Source organism: Prunus mume, linkage group LG1 (genome assembly GCF_029339155.1).
Source record: "Prunus mume cultivar Tortuosa linkage group LG1, ASM2933915v1, whole genome shotgun sequence".
Lineage (NCBI taxonomy): Eukaryota > Viridiplantae > Streptophyta > Magnoliopsida > Rosales > Rosaceae > Prunus > Prunus mume.
Genome location: NC_142698.1, coordinates 12,597,669 through 12,616,955, shown reverse-complemented (window position 1 = coordinate 12,616,955; position 19,287 = coordinate 12,597,669). Strand labels below are relative to the sequence as shown.

The window sequence follows — 19,287 nt, the reverse complement described above, 5'->3', positions numbered from 1 at the left end:
ATGAGTTTGACCTTTTTATTGGTACTTGTCATGACCAGCTTTTTAAGACCTGGGTCGAGAGCTTTTCCCTTTTCAAGTTCGAGTTGTTGATTTCAAGTAAACATTCTATTACTTTTATAACATGTTTTGAGCTATGAAACAAGTTTTGAGCACAAACTTATAAAACAACTTCTTGATTCGTGAACATGTATAAATATTAAATAATGCCAGTATTTCCTTTATGCGTGGTGAACATGTAACATGTTATTCTAAGAACATAGAGATTCTTTTTCCTCTTTTAAGACCAAAATGATCAAATTACTTACTTTGCCCTTTGGCGGTGAAGCTAACAACACCGTCCTTCTCATCCATTACACTTCTAATACCAATAGTATTCTCTTACAGATGGTTTATAATCTCGATTAACAGTCTAATAATAGTCATAGTGACTGTTTCAAGTGAGAGACAGGTCTAGCAATTCATGTTGGGGCGGAGTGAAGTACACTACACTCCATACACCCGTTAAACTCATGTATGTCTCAGGTTACTTGTTGGAAACATTGACTTGATTAGATTTAAGAAATGATTGAGGCCTTAAATATGCCCAATAAGATTTCTATATGGGCTTTTGCCTATGAGGGTTGTGTTTAAACTCCACCAAATTTTGGGCTTTGCAATTTCGAAGAAGAATGGACTTGTACCTCTTGATGACGTGGCAGGTCATGACTGGTGCCAACAGAACTCTCGGTTAGTCGAAGGAGGAAAATCCACGTGGAGCTAAGCGATAGGCCCTAGTAACGTGGAACGAATACACCTCTCTTCCTCTTGCTTACTATTAAACGCAAGTTCGGCAAATTTATGTTGGTATTAACATTAAATCATTTTGTTCACAAAATACACATAAATAACATTTATGCTCAAACTTTGTTTCAGAATTGAGGGATAGATAGAGAGAGATAGAGAGAGAGAGAGAGAGGGTGATGGTTTGGAGTTGCTCATTCGCCATGGATATGGTGGCCTGGAGAGGCTTGATGTACACGGGGTTCATACTGCATTTCGTCTTTGTCTGCCAGCTCCTCCTTCTTCAACCTCTGGTTTCAGCTCTAGGTCTGTTTCACTCACTCTTTGATCTTTATCTTCATGCCTTTTGTTTGAATTTATTCATTGATCTAATGCTTCATGTTAAATTCCGCACTTTTTTTTTCAGTTGGGTGGTCTTATTTGTTGCGCCAAATTTGAAAGATCCTTGCTTTGTGGTTGTTTAGGGTTAGCAGTGTTCTGGGCTTTAGTGAAAATTAAACTATATTTGCATTCATTGCGCTTGTATTCTTCAATGGCTCTGTAGGTAGCCATTGTACTAGAGAGAGTACATGGTGGTTTTGTATTTGTCAATTTTGCATTCTGGGCTTTAACTAGATTGCAGCATAGCCATATCAATCAAAGAATCAATGTTTATACATGGGATGGGAACGAACCTTGTACTATGTGTAGCCCTTTTAGAAGGGTATTGCTCTGTTTGTTTATGATCCTCTTTTGGCCCGTATTAGGTTGATAAGAAGTTTTGTATGTAAATGAGTGCAGTACCCTAAATTAAGTATACTACGGTTGAATAAGGGTTAGAGCAACATGTTTAACAGTAGGAATATTCACTTTTAAGAATTATTTTTTTTCACATAATGGAAATGGTAATTATATTGGTGGAGAAAAAAGGAATTAACTCCCCGATTCTACAGTTTTAGTAGAAAATCGGGAAAATGGAAGTCTAGAGGAATGGTTGTCTTAATAAGTATACAATATTGATTCGTATGGAGTTGGCATGTTAGTTTGAATATTCCGTGACTACACAGATGCCAAGCCTGCTATGTTTTTTGTTTGTTAGGTTTCTATACGTGGCTTGGTACGTACGTGTGTTGATAATGGCTTACATAACGTGAATCTCGCATGTGCAGATGGCAAACCAGGCAATGCAGCTGAATTGTTTGAGAGGGTTTCACAGAGTATAAAGGTGAAGCGATATAGTGAGGCACTTAATGATCTTAATGCTGCTATAGAGGCAGATCCAACACTTTCAGAAGCATATTACCATCGTGCATCCGTTCTTCGCCATATATGCAGGTACTTCTATGATTATGTTACTTCTTTACCAGAATTGTTAATTTTTAAATAATTACCATTCTCAGGAAACGGAGTATATTTAGTTTGTTTTAAAGAATGTTTCAGCATTTATCATTTTCTATTTAAATCTTCAGTGAAAATAAGAATGTTAATGAGAAGTTTTTATTTCTAAGATTGATCCATCCATTCCTTTAACATCTATAGCTCCACTTTTCCCCAACTTATATTGTTCCTTATTATTAAAAAAAACCCTTTTCTTTTCCAATTGCTGTGGTTGTACTCCATTGCTGTTATCATTGCGATCTACTTTGATATAATTAGTATGGTCCCGAGGCCCATTGTCTCAAAGCTTCCAAAGTGCAGCATCCAAATCATGTCTGTGTGTGCTCAAAAGCAACTGAACCATGGGCTTTTGTCCATAGTCGTTCATGCATTTTACAACTGGGCTACAGCTAGTCAGCTGCCAAAATACTGATGATTAGACTAAAATTGTTGATCTTGAGCTTAACTCAATGGTCGATTCAACTTTTATCCTTTGTATCTTTTCATTAGGTGTAAGTTGAGACAGACAGTGGCAGAAAAAAATAAATATCAATAACTTACATAGCTTTTATTGATTTCAGAACCTTTTCAAAATCCTATCTTCTCCCTTTCCTTTCCAATTTCTGATTGGAAAATTATATGATTCAGGCGCTTTTTGGCTGATGTAGATATGAGGAATCAGAGAAGAGCTACAAAAAGTTTTTGGAGCTAAAACCACGGGAATCAGTTGCAGAAAAGGAGCTTTCGCAATTAATTCAGTCTCAGAATGCTCTGGAGACAGCTTTGACTCTCTCTGAATCAGGCGACTATGCGAAATCTTTGGAGTACGTTGAAAAAGTTGTACTGGTTTTCTCTCCAGCATGCTCAAAGGTAATCAATTCTATTTCCTTTCCATTTTGGTCGTTATCATTTGTTTGATTTCAGTTCCATGTAGTTATACATCATACCCAAACAGCTCTTTTGCTGATTGTAGAGAGTTGGTATTAAGGATCTTATAAATTCAATACTTTAGTGACCTCATACTCATGAGCACGTTGTTTCTTGTAGGCCAAACTGCTGAAGGTGAGATTGTTGTTAGCAACTAAAGACTATTCTGGTGTCATTGCTGAGGCTGGGTACATTCTCAAAGAAGATGAGGATAATCTGGAGGCATTATTACTCCGTGGCCGTGCCTACTACTATTTAGCTGATCATGATGTTGCTCAGAGGTTTGATTAGCACCCTGTTAAATTTTGAGTAATTTCTTTATAATTTGGTTAGAGTAAAATGAATATATACAATTTCTTTAGGCATTACCAAAAGGGTCTCCGCCTAGATCCAGAGCATGGTGAACTGAAGAAAGCGTATTTCGGACTGAAAAACTTACTCAAGAAGACTAAAAGTGTAAGTCCTAACAATTGTTTTTTGATTTTTCTTTTTGTTTAACTTTTCCTCTTCTTCCCTAATGGCTAGGGCATGTCGAGAAGTTTGGCAATGGTAGTGAAACTATTTCATAAGTTGGCTTTCTTTAGAGCCTGCGTGAACCATTACCATGTTATGCATCATGTGGTGATCTCTTTCAGACAATTTTTCTTTATGCAGGCAGAGGATAATGTAAATAAGGGCAAGCTGCGCCTTGCAGTAGAGGAATTTAAGGCAGCCCTAGCATTGGACCCTAATCATCTTGCTCATAATGTACATCTTCATCTTGGCTTGTGTAAAGCCTTAGTCAAGCTTGGCAGGGGAAAGGATGCTTTAAGCAGTTGCAATGAAGCACTTAAAATTGATGAGGAGCTTCTTGAAGCTTTAGTTCAGGTTTGCTGGTGCTTCTGTTATACCCTGTTTTCCTCAGCATTTATAGAATTTAATATTAGTGTATTATTTAGTGTAAAATATGGCTGTCCTCAAGTTTATTTACTAAATTTTTTGTTTACAGAGGGGTGAAGCTAAACTTCTGACAGAGGATTGGGAGGGAGCTGTGGAAGATCTCAAATCAGCAGCTCAGCGATCACCTCAGGTTAGCCATTATGTTTACTCTGTTGCAGCTGCTGGATTAGAAGCCAAGTATTTTATGTCTTGTTCTGTGGATAGGTATACCATTAACAATATTATATCAATGTAACTGTGTGTTAAGTGCACTATACGACCATAACTTCGGGTGTGTGCATGAGTGTCTGTGCACTTGCGTCCATTAATGTAATGTTGATAAATTTCTCGGATTAATTGTTTTCTTATTGTGCAGGATATGAATATTCGAGAAGCATTGATGAAGGCTGAGAAAGCCTTAAAGATGAGCAAACGTAAAGACTGGTACAAGATTTTGGGAGTTTCAAAGACTGCATCTATTTCAGAGATTAAAAAAGCCTACAAGAAGCTTGCTTTGCAGTGGCATCCAGATAAAAATGTTGAGAATAGACAAGAAGCAGAGGAAAAGTTCAGAGAAATTGCTGCTGCATATGAGGTCTGAATATTTTCTCTGAAGCTCTTTTTAATCTTCCTTTCCTTTCCTATTGAGCTTTAACCTTTACTAGATTTTCCACTTATTTGCTGCAATAAAGGAATCTTATATGTGGACTTTTTGGTTCCGTCTTACCCTTGTATAATCCTTTACAGGTTCTCGGAGATGAAGACAAACGTACAAAATATGATAGAGGTGAAGATATTGAAGATATAGGAATGGGCGGCGGCGGCGGCGGCGGCGGTTTTAACCCTTTTGGTGGTGGCTCACAACAATTTACATTTACTTTCGAAGGGGGCTTCCCTGGCGGTGGCGGTGGTGGATTTGGAGGAGGCTTTCCTGGTGGATTTGACTTTCAGTTTTGATTTCCAGTAAAGAATGGGGCTCCTCTCCCCATGCTTGCACAAAAGAGAGCTATAAACTGTGTCATTCTAGGGGAGCACCAAAGCAGTTTTACTAATAGATGACAGGTTTTTGGTGGGATATACTTCGGCCACCCCAAAAGGGCTTCATAGTTGTTACATGGATTTTTTTTTCCATTGAGACTTGCTACGCGGAACATCACGAGTCTAGAACAACTTGTATTAGTTGATTAAACGAAGTTGGTGAGACCATATCTGTATATGTTGCATGTACCCTTTTCGATAATGGGTTCTCATCAGACTTGAACCTGCATGGTTCTGGATAGCAGTTGAATTTATTTAGTGAATTTTTTCAATACCAAAAGATTTAGTATATACTCAGAAAAGTGTATTTTATTGGATGATTAGTTTATACCACAGCATATGTTCGCGAATCGTTTTATGATGTCACTTTTTGTCACCTAATTTGTTAGCGCAACTCAAAATTATATAGTTTTTATTAATCTCTGGACAATCTCTGTGTGAATGATTAAGAAGATCCAAAAGCAAAAATAGTAGAATTTGCTAGCAGCAACAAAATGGAGGCAGTCAATCAATAATATAGATTGATCCCCTATTGCTGTAAAATCTAATGATGTTTGCTCTTATAAGCTATGCTGCTCTTTCCCTATGTCTGTTTAGTGGCATCGAATTCCTCAGTTTTTTATATATCTTATGATGAAGCAGAAAATGTTATTTCTAGTTACAACAGTTTTACTGCATAACAATCATTAGGATGAAGATGCATGGCTTTCCTTACTGCAACTCCAGGGAGACATCCATGAACGCATAGGGTTGAGAGGAGGAGTTTATTCAAAAGAACAATGTCCAATTTAATTTCAAATCATAACAGTTGTACAAAATTCTTAGCAGAAATACAGAAAACAAAACAAAACAAAACAAAACCAAACAAAAGTTCAGATGACCACAGCAATTCAACTCAACATCTCAACATCACAAGAAAACTGCTGCAAGAATTGCTGCTACCCCATTGGATACTGCTACCATTCCATGGTGTTTCAGCCCCATTGCAGCAGATGCATCCGGGGTACTGCCGGTGTCCGATGACCCTGAAGGGGCATCAGCACCTTTGACACTTTTTTTGGGTGCAGATGGCGCAGGAGCCGGTGCTGCTGGGCCAAAAATGTTCAAAGGAAGGAGCACCTGGTCCACCTCATACACAGCTAGCTGATTGTCAGTAAATATGGTATTAGCCACAGTTGCATTGACAACCCCTGTTGTTATGTTCACTTGGTTCCCTGCTGTGGTCACATTTAATGGGAACTGGCCATCATTGCTATTTCCAGCTTGTGTATGCAAAGGGTTGGAGACAGTTTGAAACTGTGAGACCGAATAGAAATTCGGCAGGACGTGAAATTGCATAAGCGCCAGCTTTTGCTGTTCTGAAATGGAGTTTAGCGTGCCAGATTTGAGGCTGGAAAAGGCATTATCAGTTGGTGCAAAGAGGGTGATGCCCTGGTTTGAGGTGCTGAGCTGTGTGTCGATTTGGTCAGCCATCCTGGTGCTTTTAAGTAGCTTAATCAAGGTGGTGAATTGACCAGCCTTCTCAAGAACAGCAGTCACATTGGTTGCTGATGGTGCAGGAGCTGCTGCTGGAGACTGAGCAGAAACTGTGGCTGCGTGGAGGAAGATGATCAAAGTGAAGAATGTAAAGAAAGATAAGACTGCCATCCTTTTTTTCTTTTTTGGGGGAGATTTTTATGTTTTTGGCTTGGTGGGTTTTGATCAGAAAGAGAAGAAGGCGGAGGAGATGGGCTAAGGTTGGAGAGGAGTGAGGGTATATATTGTGTGGGTGTGACTAAAAGAGAATGGGAAGTTAGGTGAAAGGGAGTCATTTTAAGGTAGCAAGACAATGTCATCTGAAGCCAATGTGCATCTTTTTCTTGGTAAGTAAGAGGACCAGTGAAGGAGAGATTGAGTTTTGCTTAGTGGGGCAGGAAAAAATAGCTGGATATGTGATTGAAGGGAGTGGGGTACAATAAGTGAGAATGATGAAGGTTTTTTGCTTCCTGTTTGGTGCAACTTCAAAAGAGAAAGCTTGAAGTTCAAGTTTTCATAATAAGCAGTTAGGATGGGACCAGTTTCTGCAATTCTTTGATTCTTGGTGACCCTTGAAATCGATATAAGATTCAAAGGGAAGGGGAAGTGTCACTGCCATGAACAATTCCATGATAACAGTAAATTTTCTGACTACCAGCATAATCTGATCTAAGCATTTGTCTTGGCTCAAATAACATGTGAGACAAATTAATTAACAACTAAACAAGGGTTAAGTCTAGAATTTGAAACTCCAACTATGAAATGACCTCTTTGAGGTACATGCATGTAAATGAAGGATTAGATGATATTAAACTCTCATTAACAGACAATAAGCATCTATATTCACCTTAATTACTAATTACTGATATCATAATCATTTTTAGCATGGCCCTTGGAAATTTAAGTATCCTCTTTAAGCAAACTGAAGAAAAACAGTTCAGCAGGCAATCATTTTCAACCATTTCCTCTGATGTGTTACATCCTTTCAATATCAAGATTAGATCCAATAACCACCAATGGGTCCTCTATTAATTCTATAATCAAGAACTTTTTCAACTATGTTTGTTGCGTATTTTACTAATGTTATATTATGATATCAAAGCGGGCTTGAGATCCAAATTTGGTCAAGTTTTGGAGCAAATTGGGCTGGTCTATATTCCAAGTGGACCCTAGTTGTAAATCTCTTTTGTTAAGCTTGTTGATACTTTTCAAACTTGGCCCAGACAGATTCATGTTGAACTTTTTCGAAAACAGGCTAGCCCTTTATGTACTTGCAAAACCCAAGGGGCCATCCTTGCATTCACAATGGATGCAAAATTTGCAAATTGCAATGCAACAATTCTCCCTTCTCTTCTAAAAATAATTCCAGTATTTCCCAAACCTTTTCTGAAATTCTAATTACCAAATACAATAATGCAAGATTCAACAAAATTTTCCTAGGAGTTACCAAATGTTGTAGCAAGTGACATGGTTATTTTTCTTGTTAGAACTGATTGAAGTTCAACTTAAAATGAACAAATAAAACATTATCACGATTCAAAAAAGATAACCAGTACATATAAGTAACTAATTTATTAAAAGTGAATAAGATTGATAATACGTATACGTCAACTGAAATCTAAACACTTATTTTATTTTGGTATTTCTAGCATTAGTCTTTCTTATATAGATTCCATAATGATATGAAGCCTACATTGGGTACCACAGAAGAATATATCACAGAATATCTAAAAGACACAATTTTGATTGCAGTCTGCAGACCCAATTTTGTTTTTTGTTTTTTTTTAATTAGGAAAGTCTCAAAGTGAACAAACCAACCCCTTTTCCCAGTTGAAATCAAATCTGCTCCTGTTATTGTCATTTGCTGGTTCATAGCTTCGCTTCTCTTCACTATCTGAAGTTTCAGTGGAAAGAAAATAAGTAAAAAAAAGATCTTTGATCCCAACCGTTCACTGCGTTGACTGGCAGCACAACGTCAAATCTCCAACCGTTAAAAATTTACCATCAAACACTTTCCTCACAACGTTCCCATAAGCCGCAAACCAGACAGTCCGTTTGATCCCATTGAAGACCCACAACAGAAAGACAGAGCACAATAACACGAACAGAGCAAAAACCCACCTTTCTATATCAATTTCGAACTCAAAAGAAGAAGAAAGGAGAAGCATTTTAAACCCTAGGGGTCATGATCGTATGCTTCAAGGTCTATTGTAATCGCCACCATGATCAATACTTCCAACGGTATGATGTCAACGACTTCGTCGAGCAACGCTCAGTCACCGGGTCTCAAGACCTATTTCAAGACCCCAGAGGGAAGGTACAAGCTTCACTACGAGAAAACCCACCCTTCGGGTCTCCTTCACTACGCTCATGGCAAAACCGTCACTCAGGTACTCAATTTCTGCTATTAATTTCCTTCATTATCCATTTCGGGACTTCACTGTGTCGTAGCCATTTTTGGGTATTTTTGTGAAGATGTTTTTTGTTATTTATAGCTTTCTGTTTTTGTTAGGGTTTTTCTCAATGGTTATAACCCGTATGATAGAAGAATTGAAAATTGGATTTTTATTGTCTGGGTTTTGTTCTGAGTGTTTGATTTTCTAACTGAAGTGTTAAAAGAAATGTTAATGCTGGAAATATGAGGTGTTTCAAGACCCAGTATTTGAAACCATTTATCCCTTTTTCTACTTTGTCTTGAAATGTAATTTCTTAGTGCAGTTTTGGATGATTATAAGTGAACTTATGGAATATTCAGGTCCATCTACTGGGGTACCTGTATGATAGTACTTTTTTTGTATGGTTAATTTACTCTACAAGCCTTTAAAAGAAAATATTGATATCTGAATTAAGAGCCTTGTGGGTCGTTGGTTATCAGGTGACATTAGCACATCTTAAAGACAAGCCTGCTCCATCAACCCCGACTGCACCATCTTCAAGCTTCAGCACTGGCAGTGGTGTACGTTCGGCTGCAGCAAGGTTGTTGGGTGGTGGTAATGGGAGCCGGGCACTTAGCTTTGTTGGAGGGAATGGAGGGAGTAAGAGTGTCAGTGCGAGTAGTAGAGTTGGGTCTTTGGTGGCTTCCAGTTCAAGTAGTTCGACTTCTACTTCAAATTTTGATGGGAAAGGGACTTTCTTGATCTTCAATGTGGGGGATGCAATCTTCATTAGTGATTTGAATTCTCAAGACAAGGTATTTTTGAAGTTCCATTTGTTGGTTTAGGCGCTGAGATTGGTTTATGATACGTTTCTTGTTGCATGTAGGATCCGGTAAAGTCTATACATTTCAGTAATTCAAACCCTGTGTGCCACGCATTTGATCAAGACGCGAAGGATGGTCATGATTTGATTATTGGGTTGAATTCTGGCGACGGTACAAATGTTTGTTTGAATTTGAAATCGCAATCTTGTTTTTGAAGTTCAATGTTTTGAATTGTTGTATGTGTACTTTTGTAGTCTACTCAGTGTCACTCAGACAGCAATTGCAGGATGTTGGAAAGAAGCTTGTCGGTGCTCAGCATTATAACAAAGATGGCTCTGTTAGTAGCAGGCAAGATTAACTCTCTATCTCTTTTTTCTTTTTTTCCACTTGTTTGTAATTTATGTACTTCAAAAGGGTTCTTTATCTCAAAGATGATTCTCTGTGTGACATTAGAGGCAGATTAGAAGTTGTTCTGTATAAAAGTTTCACCCAGTCATGGTTCTGTCCGTATGTCAAAAGCTTAGTATAAGTTGATGCAGTATGTGTTGATATATTTAACTTTTTTAGTTCGCTTCTGTGGAGGCTAGAATGTTTCTTAACCGCCGAAAAAGTAATAAAGAACACTAGAAGTGGCTGTGAATGTTAGTCTTGTTCTGGATTAGTAGGCTTCAAATTGGCCAGTATAGTTTCCTCTCTACTATATGGCTGCAAGTTGATGGGTAAATGTCTTGTTTCATCATTCTTGAAAGGGCTAATTCGTTTTTCCTTCACTTCAGCGATGATCAGAAGTTTATTGTGTATTCTGGAGCTTCTGGTTTCCAGAACCTTATGTTTCTTTAGATGTTTGACCAGTGCCCTTTTGATGCCTTATTGTACACTTTGGACCTTTGGTTTATAAACTGCTACGTGGGAGCTAACTGAACTGTTGCTACACCCGTTCCTGTGAGCAAACAGAAAACTTAGTCCCTGTAACTTGACTATTTTGCAATTGTCAATACTTGATTTTTAGCTTGTGTTTGTCATTTCCTCAATGGGCATCATTCGAGAGCCTTCTGTCTGTTTTGACTTTTTTTGTACAATTCTGTGGGGTACTTTGATTAATACTTGTTTTCCACAGCCGTTGTACCAGTATTGCATGGGTTCCTGGTGGTGATGGTGCTTTTGTTGTTGCTCACGCTGATGGGAATCTATATGTATATGAAAAGGCAAGCCCCTTTTATCTTAAAAACACTTTTCGCTGGCTTAAATTTTGTATTCCATGATTGCATACTAAGTAATTGAGTGTATTTTATGTATCTTTGTTTTTTTCTAGAGCAAAGATGGGGCAGGCGATTCTTCATTCCCTGTTATCAAAGATCAAGCTCAATTTTCTGTTGCACATGCACGTTACAGTAAGGTATTGAGTTATGTTTATTTCCTTTTCTAACTTTGTTTCCCTTGTAGCTATTTTCTTTCTGAAAGTGGCTCATCAAGTTTGTCTATAAATTAGGTAAGGGGTACATGCTGCTGCTATGTCACTATGGTGAATTTAGTTGGCACTTTTGACAGTGAATAAGACACTATGCTGTTATTCTGATACTCAGTTTGTATCCTATTTTAGATGTAAGTCTTTTTAGGTGCTGTGTTTGGGTAATTTTCTGAAGTGTAGATTCCTAGTCTAATACAGGGATTATTTCTGACTTGTGACTTGTGAGACTCAATCTTCAATCCGCTAGTCTGTTTTACCAACAATATTCTCATTTGTTAAGTTGTCTGAACCGTCTATTAGTTTATTTAAGTTATCATTATGTCTTTGAAGAAGCCCGTTCCCCCTTGTGCAATGTCGAGCAGCGAAGCATCAGTTGTCCTTTGAATATTCTTTATTTCTTCAAGGCATCTTTACGGATCTGGCCTCTAGTAAATCCTTATATATTTGTTGAGGTAATCTGGTTGAGGTCTTACAGGTTTGCGCTATACTGGAATGTCACTGTGGTTAATTAGCTGAATACTGAATTTGCATCAACCAAATGACTATGATAAATGTCAGATAATTAGAAGGGAGATATGTGCATCTGACAACCTGAATTTCAATTTCTGGTTCCTTCTCCACCTACAATTTTATGTTGACTTCCTATTTTGCTTGTGCAGAGTAACCCAATTGCCAGATGGCATATCTGCCATGGTTCAATTAATAGTATTGCTTTCTCAACTGATGGGGCCTTTTTAGCAACTGTTGGAAGAGATGGTATAATGTCACTATAGTATTGTTTGGATTGTGTAGTTGCTCTCTTTTTCTGTTGGTTTTATCGTTTGCAAATTATATGATGCAAATTTAATTACCGAATGCAGGTTATCTACGCGTTTTTGACTACTCAAAAGAGCAACTTATATGTGGCGGCAAAAGTTACTACGGTGCTCTCTTGTGTTGTGCTTGGAGGTGTGCATCTTTATTGGTTTTTCATTGAAGCTTGCTGCTGGTGTTTGTAATATTCTTCCGATCTTGTAGATTACCTTTAAATTTAAACTCCTGTAGTATTTGGCTCTTTTTGCATTAAGATATTATTATACTTCTGAGATGATAGTATGATTGATTACAAAATGCTGCTAAACAGCATGGATGGAAAATACATACTGACAGGAGGTGAAGATGATTTAGTTCAAGTTTGGAGCATGGAAGATCGGAAAGTTGTAGCATGGGGAGAGGGCCACAACTCTTGGGTAGTTTTCTTAAATAGCATCGTGGTTGCTATAATTACTTGATTGTGGCTGTTTTACTAAGTTCTTACTGGATGATGTTGGCAGGTCAGTGGAGTGGCTTTTGATTCATATTGGTCATCACCAAATTCAGATGGTATGGGGGAGACTGTCATGTACCGGTTTGGTTCCGTCGGTCAGGTATCAGAAAAATATTGGTCTTGTCTTCAATTTTTGGGTTTTTATAATCAGATATCTCATGTATAAAAATGCCATAATTCCATTGTAATTTCCTTCTCTAAATTTTTATTGTTTCTTGGCTCTCGTCTTACCAAAATTCTGCTTTTATTTATTCATTACATATATTTGACATTTGAAGTTTTCAATAGAAAGTTTAATATGAGCTATTACTGGTGAACCTACAAAGGTATGCTAAGATTTACAATCAACGTAAAAAATTATAGTGATTTGAAATGAGTGCATTTGAGAGAAGTTATGAACTTATCTCAGTATTCTTCCTTTACCCTTTCTGTAGTTTACTTAAAAGGATTATGAAAAGAAAATATTTGAGTAATTAGCCAACAACTGAGATGATCAGTCCTGTAATGCAGACCAATCGCCACAGCAGAGATATATGGTGCAAGTTTTATTTAGAAAGGAAAATGGTTTGAGTTGAAAATGAAGTATTTGATAATTCATTGTTAGTTCTGACCCATGGTCCACCACACATGGGTAAGGACAGAGAGAGTAAAGTTAACTTGTAGGTTGTCTTTTGCTCCCTTTTACTTTTACAATTGCGGATATTTTTTGCAGGTGGATAAAAACATAGTAGTTAAAAATGTATATATAGATTGGAGATAGGGAAAGGAAATGAGACAGCGAAAGTTTTGAAAATACTAGTTATTTAATTGGAAAATAGTTTCCAAGTTCAAAACCATATGATATTTATTTGTTTCATTATACTTATCCATTTGAGTGCAGGACACCCAGTTGCTTCTGTGGGACCTGGAAATGGATGAGATTGTGGTGCCATTGCGGCGATGCCCTCCTGGTGGCTCCCCAACTTACAGTGCTGGAAGCCAGTCATCTCATTGGGACAATGCACTTCCAGTGGGTACTCTTCAGCCTGCTCCAATCATGCGAGATGTTCCAAAAATCTCACCACTGGTTGCTCACCGTGTACACACTGAACCCCTCTCTGGCTTGATGTTTACTCAAGAATCCGTTCTCACTGTCTGCCGAGAAGGGCATATAAAAGTTTGGATGAGACCCGGGGTTTCAGAAAGCCAATCAAACAACTCTGAAACCATGTTAAGCACCAGTTTGAAGGAGAAGCCTTTATCCTCAGGCAAGGTTGGTAGTTCCAGTTACAAGCAATGACCAGACTCTCATCAATTCAAGACACAAATGCAAAACAAGCTTCGACATTTTTTTTTCGACATTTTTTCCCCATTGGGTTACAGTTCCATTTGCCTGTGTAGCCAATTTTCTTTTGTCATCCAGTTGGTTTTTCCAGAAATAGCACTTTGTAAGCGTAATCTGACCGGCATTGCCATGCAACCAACTGATTCTATTGTATAGACAAAAATGTCATTGAAGGCAGTAAGAGGCTGGGAGGGAGAAAAACCCCCATTTGTAAGTACAAAACGGCTTTTGCTAGAATATATTTACTGACCTACAGGAATGATATGATGTTGCTCCCTTGAGATCTGTTTCGTCCCAGCAGTGCGGTTGAGTAGTAATTTATTTTACAGCCCTTAATGCATTCTTACCCTTTCTATGAACCATTTGTTGGATTAGTTTTAATTTTTTTTACAAATTTATAAATAAACCCAATCTTTGACATGTATTTATAAAAAAACCAAAGCACTATTTAAACATAGAAACACACCCAAAATCAACTCCAAAGTCAACTTTTTGGGTGTGTTTATAAATGAGTTTTTAGTGTGTGTAATGATGAGTTTTGGGTGTGTTTATAAAGTGTTTTCGGTGCTTGGTTTTTTTATAATTTCAACCTCCATTTTGGGTGTTTTAGTGAAACTCCCTTGACCTAAGAAAAAAGGATTATCCGGAAGGAAGACCTAAAATCCGAACAATTTTGATCATTAGACCATATTGAAGGATCAAGGATGAGTCGAACAATCTGGCTCTCAAGTTGAGTCCTCACTAGAACACTATATATACGCATGCATACAAGGAAGCCAAAAGCTTCACCACGGGTTGTCATTTGAACTTTTCTAAAGCCAAGCTATACATGCGAAATAGTTTATATACAACTACTCTTAACATGTTCTATATTTATTTACAGCCCCTCCTAGTATGCAACTATGGTTTTAATGCATGTTAAAGTACAGAAGTCAGCTGCCATGAATAGCTTCTGCAACTTGAGTTTCATTTTCAAGCTGTTGAGGATTCGTTTGCGCTTCTTGTGCATTCTCTGGTGATTGATTCGGCTGCGTCACCCCCCGAGAACCACGCTGTCGATTTGACTGAAAAAGCCATCTTTCTCTCCATCTAAAAGCCTCAACAATAATAGAATTTCCACACATTGTAACTCCAAACCCCATAAAAGTGGCAAGGAGAACAGACAGAACTGCATGCATGTGAAGCTGGAGACCCAACAAGAACATATAAGATACTGTTATGGATACGAAGGTGAACACCAATATTCAACACTTAAAGCCTCATCACAGATTTAGTGGATTTTCACTTGACAATAAGATTATTGATCAGCAGTTGCTCGTTCTAAGCATTTTGTAACCCAAAACAGAGGAAAACTTTTTCACCAAGGAGAATCATCACATTTTCATGAATGGAGTAGCAGAGCAGTTACTTCACAAATCCTATCACTACTTGAGTAGCTGAGAAACTCTTACCAATGAATAGAGTACATGTGCTGAGAGAACCACCAGTGTAAACTGAGTAGTTGCATAAACCCAGACAAATTTTCTTCTCACTGTGGACGAATTTCTAAGTCAGTATAGTAGAAAGACATTGAATTCTTTTTTTTTTCTTTTTTTTTTCTTCTTAGTCGCAAGAAAATCAATGAATTCATGAATTTGAAAATATTTCTAGATAAGTAATTTCAAGCGTAGCCTACCCATTGTGGTTGATGTCATGGATGCCAAAAGACCCAATATGCAGGAAAAAGGAAGAGAGAGAGCAATTGCACCCGATCCCATTTTGCCCACCTGTCCATTTGATTTACTTAGAAACTGAAAGGCTAAGAAAGAAAAAGAACATAGAATTTGCATGACTTACCAGAAGCTGCTCAAGAAAACAGAAGTAAGCAAGCATGCTGACTATGACAAGGATGGGAACATCCTGCCAAACCCTGGAAATTTTTGCATTAATTATTAATTATCCCATCCTAGAAGGTGGTGTTGAACATATTAAATAATAAGACCATACACAACAGACATAGTGAGCACAGAAATTTCCCTTTCCTGTGCATTATAACAGTTAAAATATCACTTGCCTATATTGAGTAACCTCAGTCTGCTGTGCTCTACGTGCTCGAGAATTAAGGGTCTGAACATTTTGAATTCGTAAAAGTGTGACGGGTAGGTTCTGAACCTCTTGCTTGCATACATCACATGTTTTATTACCTTTAATGCTGAACCATTTGACAGCACATTCTTGGTGGGCAAGAGCAAGGTCACCTTTACAACTGCACTCCATCTTGAGGGTTTCAGCACCTTCACCTAGTTCAACTAAGCAAATTCGACAAACAGCTTCTTCTACAGCAATATCTTCACCGCCATCATCACTTCCATCTGAACCGCAAGACTAAGATAAGGCATAGGTTGGTTATCACAAGTTAAGGTAGCTAGAATCTGAAAATACAGACAACTGGTACTCCCACAGGGATAGGAGAGGTTTTTTGGTGGATGTGGAAAAAGACAATTAAAACGCAAAATTTACCAGTGTCAGTTACTGGGGATGTGCTTGAAGTTGTCGTGACAGCCCTCTCAGGCATTTGTGGTGTGGTGGGAATTACACGAATGACACCACTTAAATATATACTTCCATCTTTATTAATCACAGGGACTGATTGTGAACGATGAATGGGTAGTTGGGCCTCTCCTTTCTGCAAAGTCAGGAATTGAAACAAAAAATAATGGTACAAATACTCAATACTAATAAAATTGAACTGCAAGCAAAAAATAGACATATTATTAGACTCAGATGAAAGATCAAAGAGAAGCACCTCATGTAGATAATTTAAAAAGTGACAAACTTTTGGATCATAACATGAAAGAGCAGGACAACTCACTGTGGAACTCAAATTGATAGAGGAAATAATAGGAACATAGCTTTTGCTTTTAAAAAAAAATACATGGTGCACCAACAGAAAACTGGGCTGCTAAAACTAATCTATCCTCCATTGTGATGAACTCCCCTCTCATTTATTCTCCAAGAAGTTGTAAAGAACCAAGGAGAAAAGGTTATCTTTTTGGTCCAAGAAGTAATATGTTCGGTAGAATCGGTACAGGAAATTAACGGGGAAAGTCCAAGAACCCTTCACAAGGAGGGTGGGTGCACTGCCACCAGTACATGTGACATTGAGGAAATCATCTAGATTTAAACTTATCTTGGAATTTTGCTAATGCTCTGTAGAGCGCTACTAGCAAGTAGAATTGCCAAAATAAGCAAAACTTTACACAGATATACGATAAATCTAAAGCAATTTCCTCTCCATTGTAGATAATATAATCAGTTAAATGATCCTTAAATAAAATCGAACACTACACAGTAAGTTTAAAGGACCCCCAGATCGTATCTGAGATTTTCTTTATTATATAAACATGCAATATGGTCAACTTAAATTCTTCTCGATGCATTAATTATTCTCAAGCTAACAAGTGATAGACACTCACAACAGAACCGAGCACATCAATTGTGTTCCCTCCATGCATAGACTCTGGATTTGAGTGAGCAATTGGAGTTACAGGCAAGGATGATGCATTTTTCATTCTAGGAGTCAAAAGCTTTGTAAAGGACCATGTCCTTGAAATTAAAGGCTTCTCACGTGTCCCTGCAGGTAAGCCTCCCAGGGCTAGAGTGGCAGCCTTCTGAATCTCTGAAGTAGTGTTCCGATGTTTGAAACTTAGTTTTGGAAGGAGGCTTTTTATGGTTGATTTAGCTTTTGATAATGAGGGCCCTGGGGACCCACTGATTTTGGCTAAACTAGGGCTGGGTAATGGGGAGAAGTTTACTCTTTTGGGAGTGAGACTCGGCGTTGGGGGCATGTTTATTCTCACAAAATCTTCTGTGGCATCCTCAAGACTTCTTGAAGGTATCTGTAAGATGAGGTTCTGTCGTCTCCATGGTTGACCAGGAGGAGCTTCTTCAATTATCTCAGCGGCGTCTCCACCCTGCAAAAGAAGAGCAAAAGAAAATCATCCAGGATCAGCAAAAATACGCAATTTACATTCACATTATCTTTTCCAGATCATGCCAGTTATACAACAATCTCAGACAAGCACATCTATGATGAACGGAAAAATAAGAAATGAATATTGAAGAACTAGCTCAAGTCAATTTCACTTCACTTGCATAGGTATGGCAGATTGGGGACAAAGCCAGCATAAAGGAAAGACCAAAGGGGATACATATTGAAGCAGATTTATGAAAGAACATAATCATGTGATTTGTCCTTTGTTCAGAGCAACATGAAAATATATAATTTTAAGCCAAAATCAGCAGTAAGTTCTTTTGTCAAAAAAATAAAATAAAATAAAATTATAAATATATAAAAAAAAACAAAAAACAAAAAACAAAAAAAAGAAACAGAAGAAATACAGAATGAAAACAATAGTAGTATAAATCCTGACTAGTTCTAAAAGGAATTGGAAGCTTCTAACTTGAATTTCATATTAATACAAATATCAACTGAAGATTGATATTATGGTTGTTGACAGATTATGGAGCCCTAAATCAATTGATATCTTTCAGCACTTTGTCTTGGCTGTGCACTAAAACCAACAATTGCATAGCTGAATATGAGTATGACATATCAACTATAGTTCACCCAGTTAATTATAAAAAAAAACTTCAAGTTTGAGTTTTTAAACACAAACATAGAGATAATCACAAACATTATATGGCAAGATGAATTGATTCCACAAGTAATGAAATGGAGCAGGAAATAAACATATCAGAACAACCCATCATAGATTTTTCAACAAGGAAGCGAAAATGAGGTACCTTTTGGATTGAAGGGCCAGCTTTGTTGGTGGAAATGCCACCATCATTTTCTTTAGCAACGGTTTCTTCTCCAGTTGCCATAGCTCGGTCCCAGCAAAGGCCGCTTAATTTTCTTCACGTAAATGAATTCTGAGAAAGCTCTGCTCTTGGTCCTGCAAAAACCACCAAAACCCACCAGGGAGACAGTGCAGAGGAGCTGAAAAGGCAGAGAGATATATGGACAAGTGGCAGATGAGAGAGAGAAGAGTGAAGGAGAAGGAGGCAGCTCACAGTCAGACTCATGGAGCTCTCTCAAGGCTCAAGAAAAGCAAAGCAAATGCCAAAACGGATTTGTGTTTCTTTCAATTCAAAGGGCCCACAGATTTTGCAACAGGGGATCGGAAAGATGGTTCGGCTGCATCGGCGACAGAGTATAAAAGCTTAAAAGGGTTTTAGCTTTTTAGCACGTGTTGGGGCTTTGCAGTTTGCGGTGACAAACAAATATAACCTATTTTTAGCATAATAAAGAAAATAATGTCTCCGCGTTATGTTATCAGACGGTCAATTTTGAAGCGGTTTTTAACAGGAACGTTACAAAATTTGAAAACTAAACTTAGGAATTCCCTTTTTACTTGATTCAAATAACTGAAATCTCCTTGTTTAGCTTGAAAGGATTCCAATGTAGTTTAGAA

The 19,287-nt window shown here is 37.8% G+C and overlaps 4 protein-coding genes across 4 annotated transcripts; 2 read left to right on the top strand and 2 right to left on the bottom strand.

The window, feature by feature from the left end:
* The first annotated feature begins 836 nt into the window (after positions 1-836).
* Positions 837-5,370, top strand: P58IPK (DnaJ P58IPK-like protein). Its single transcript, XM_008245700.3, has 9 exons — positions 837-1,086; positions 1,929-2,094; positions 2,805-3,006; positions 3,184-3,344; positions 3,426-3,519; positions 3,718-3,930; positions 4,052-4,132; positions 4,358-4,576; positions 4,729-5,370. Exons 1-9 carry the CDS (start codon positions 960-962, stop codon positions 4,936-4,938), a joined length of 1,473 nt encoding a protein of 490 aa, XP_008243922.2. The 5' UTR covers positions 837-959; the 3' UTR covers positions 4,939-5,370.
* A 412-nt stretch (positions 5,371-5,782) lies between these two features.
* LOC103342120 (fasciclin-like arabinogalactan protein 11) lies at positions 5,783-6,762 on the bottom strand. The gene has a single exon (XM_008245701.2). It carries the CDS (start codon positions 6,664-6,666, stop codon positions 5,929-5,931), a length of 738 nt encoding a protein of 245 aa, XP_008243923.1. The 5' UTR covers positions 6,667-6,762; the 3' UTR covers positions 5,783-5,928.
* Positions 6,763-8,293: 1,531 nt separating this feature from the next.
* On the top strand, positions 8,294-14,116 carry LOC103342121 (putative catabolite repression protein creC). The gene is made up of 11 exons (XM_008245702.2): positions 8,294-8,924; positions 9,410-9,724; positions 9,796-9,904; positions 9,988-10,081; positions 10,851-10,938; positions 11,046-11,129; positions 11,861-11,957; positions 12,062-12,149; positions 12,325-12,430; positions 12,515-12,607; positions 13,388-14,116. The coding sequence occupies exons 1-11, from the start codon at positions 8,757-8,759 to the stop codon at positions 13,784-13,786; spliced, it is 1,641 nt and encodes a 546-aa protein (XP_008243924.2). The 5' UTR covers positions 8,294-8,756; the 3' UTR covers positions 13,787-14,116.
* A 471-nt stretch (positions 14,117-14,587) lies between these two features.
* Positions 14,588-19,001, bottom strand: LOC103342122 (uncharacterized). Its single transcript, XM_008245703.2, has 8 exons — positions 18,617-19,001; positions 17,287-17,784; positions 16,331-16,496; positions 15,885-16,182; positions 15,668-15,740; positions 15,507-15,597; positions 15,283-15,362; positions 14,588-15,015 (listed from the first exon to the last, which is right to left on the bottom strand). Exons 1-8 carry the CDS (start codon positions 18,695-18,697, stop codon positions 14,764-14,766), a joined length of 1,539 nt encoding a protein of 512 aa, XP_008243925.2. The 5' UTR covers positions 18,698-19,001; the 3' UTR covers positions 14,588-14,763.
* Positions 19,002-19,287: the final 286 nt, after the last annotated feature.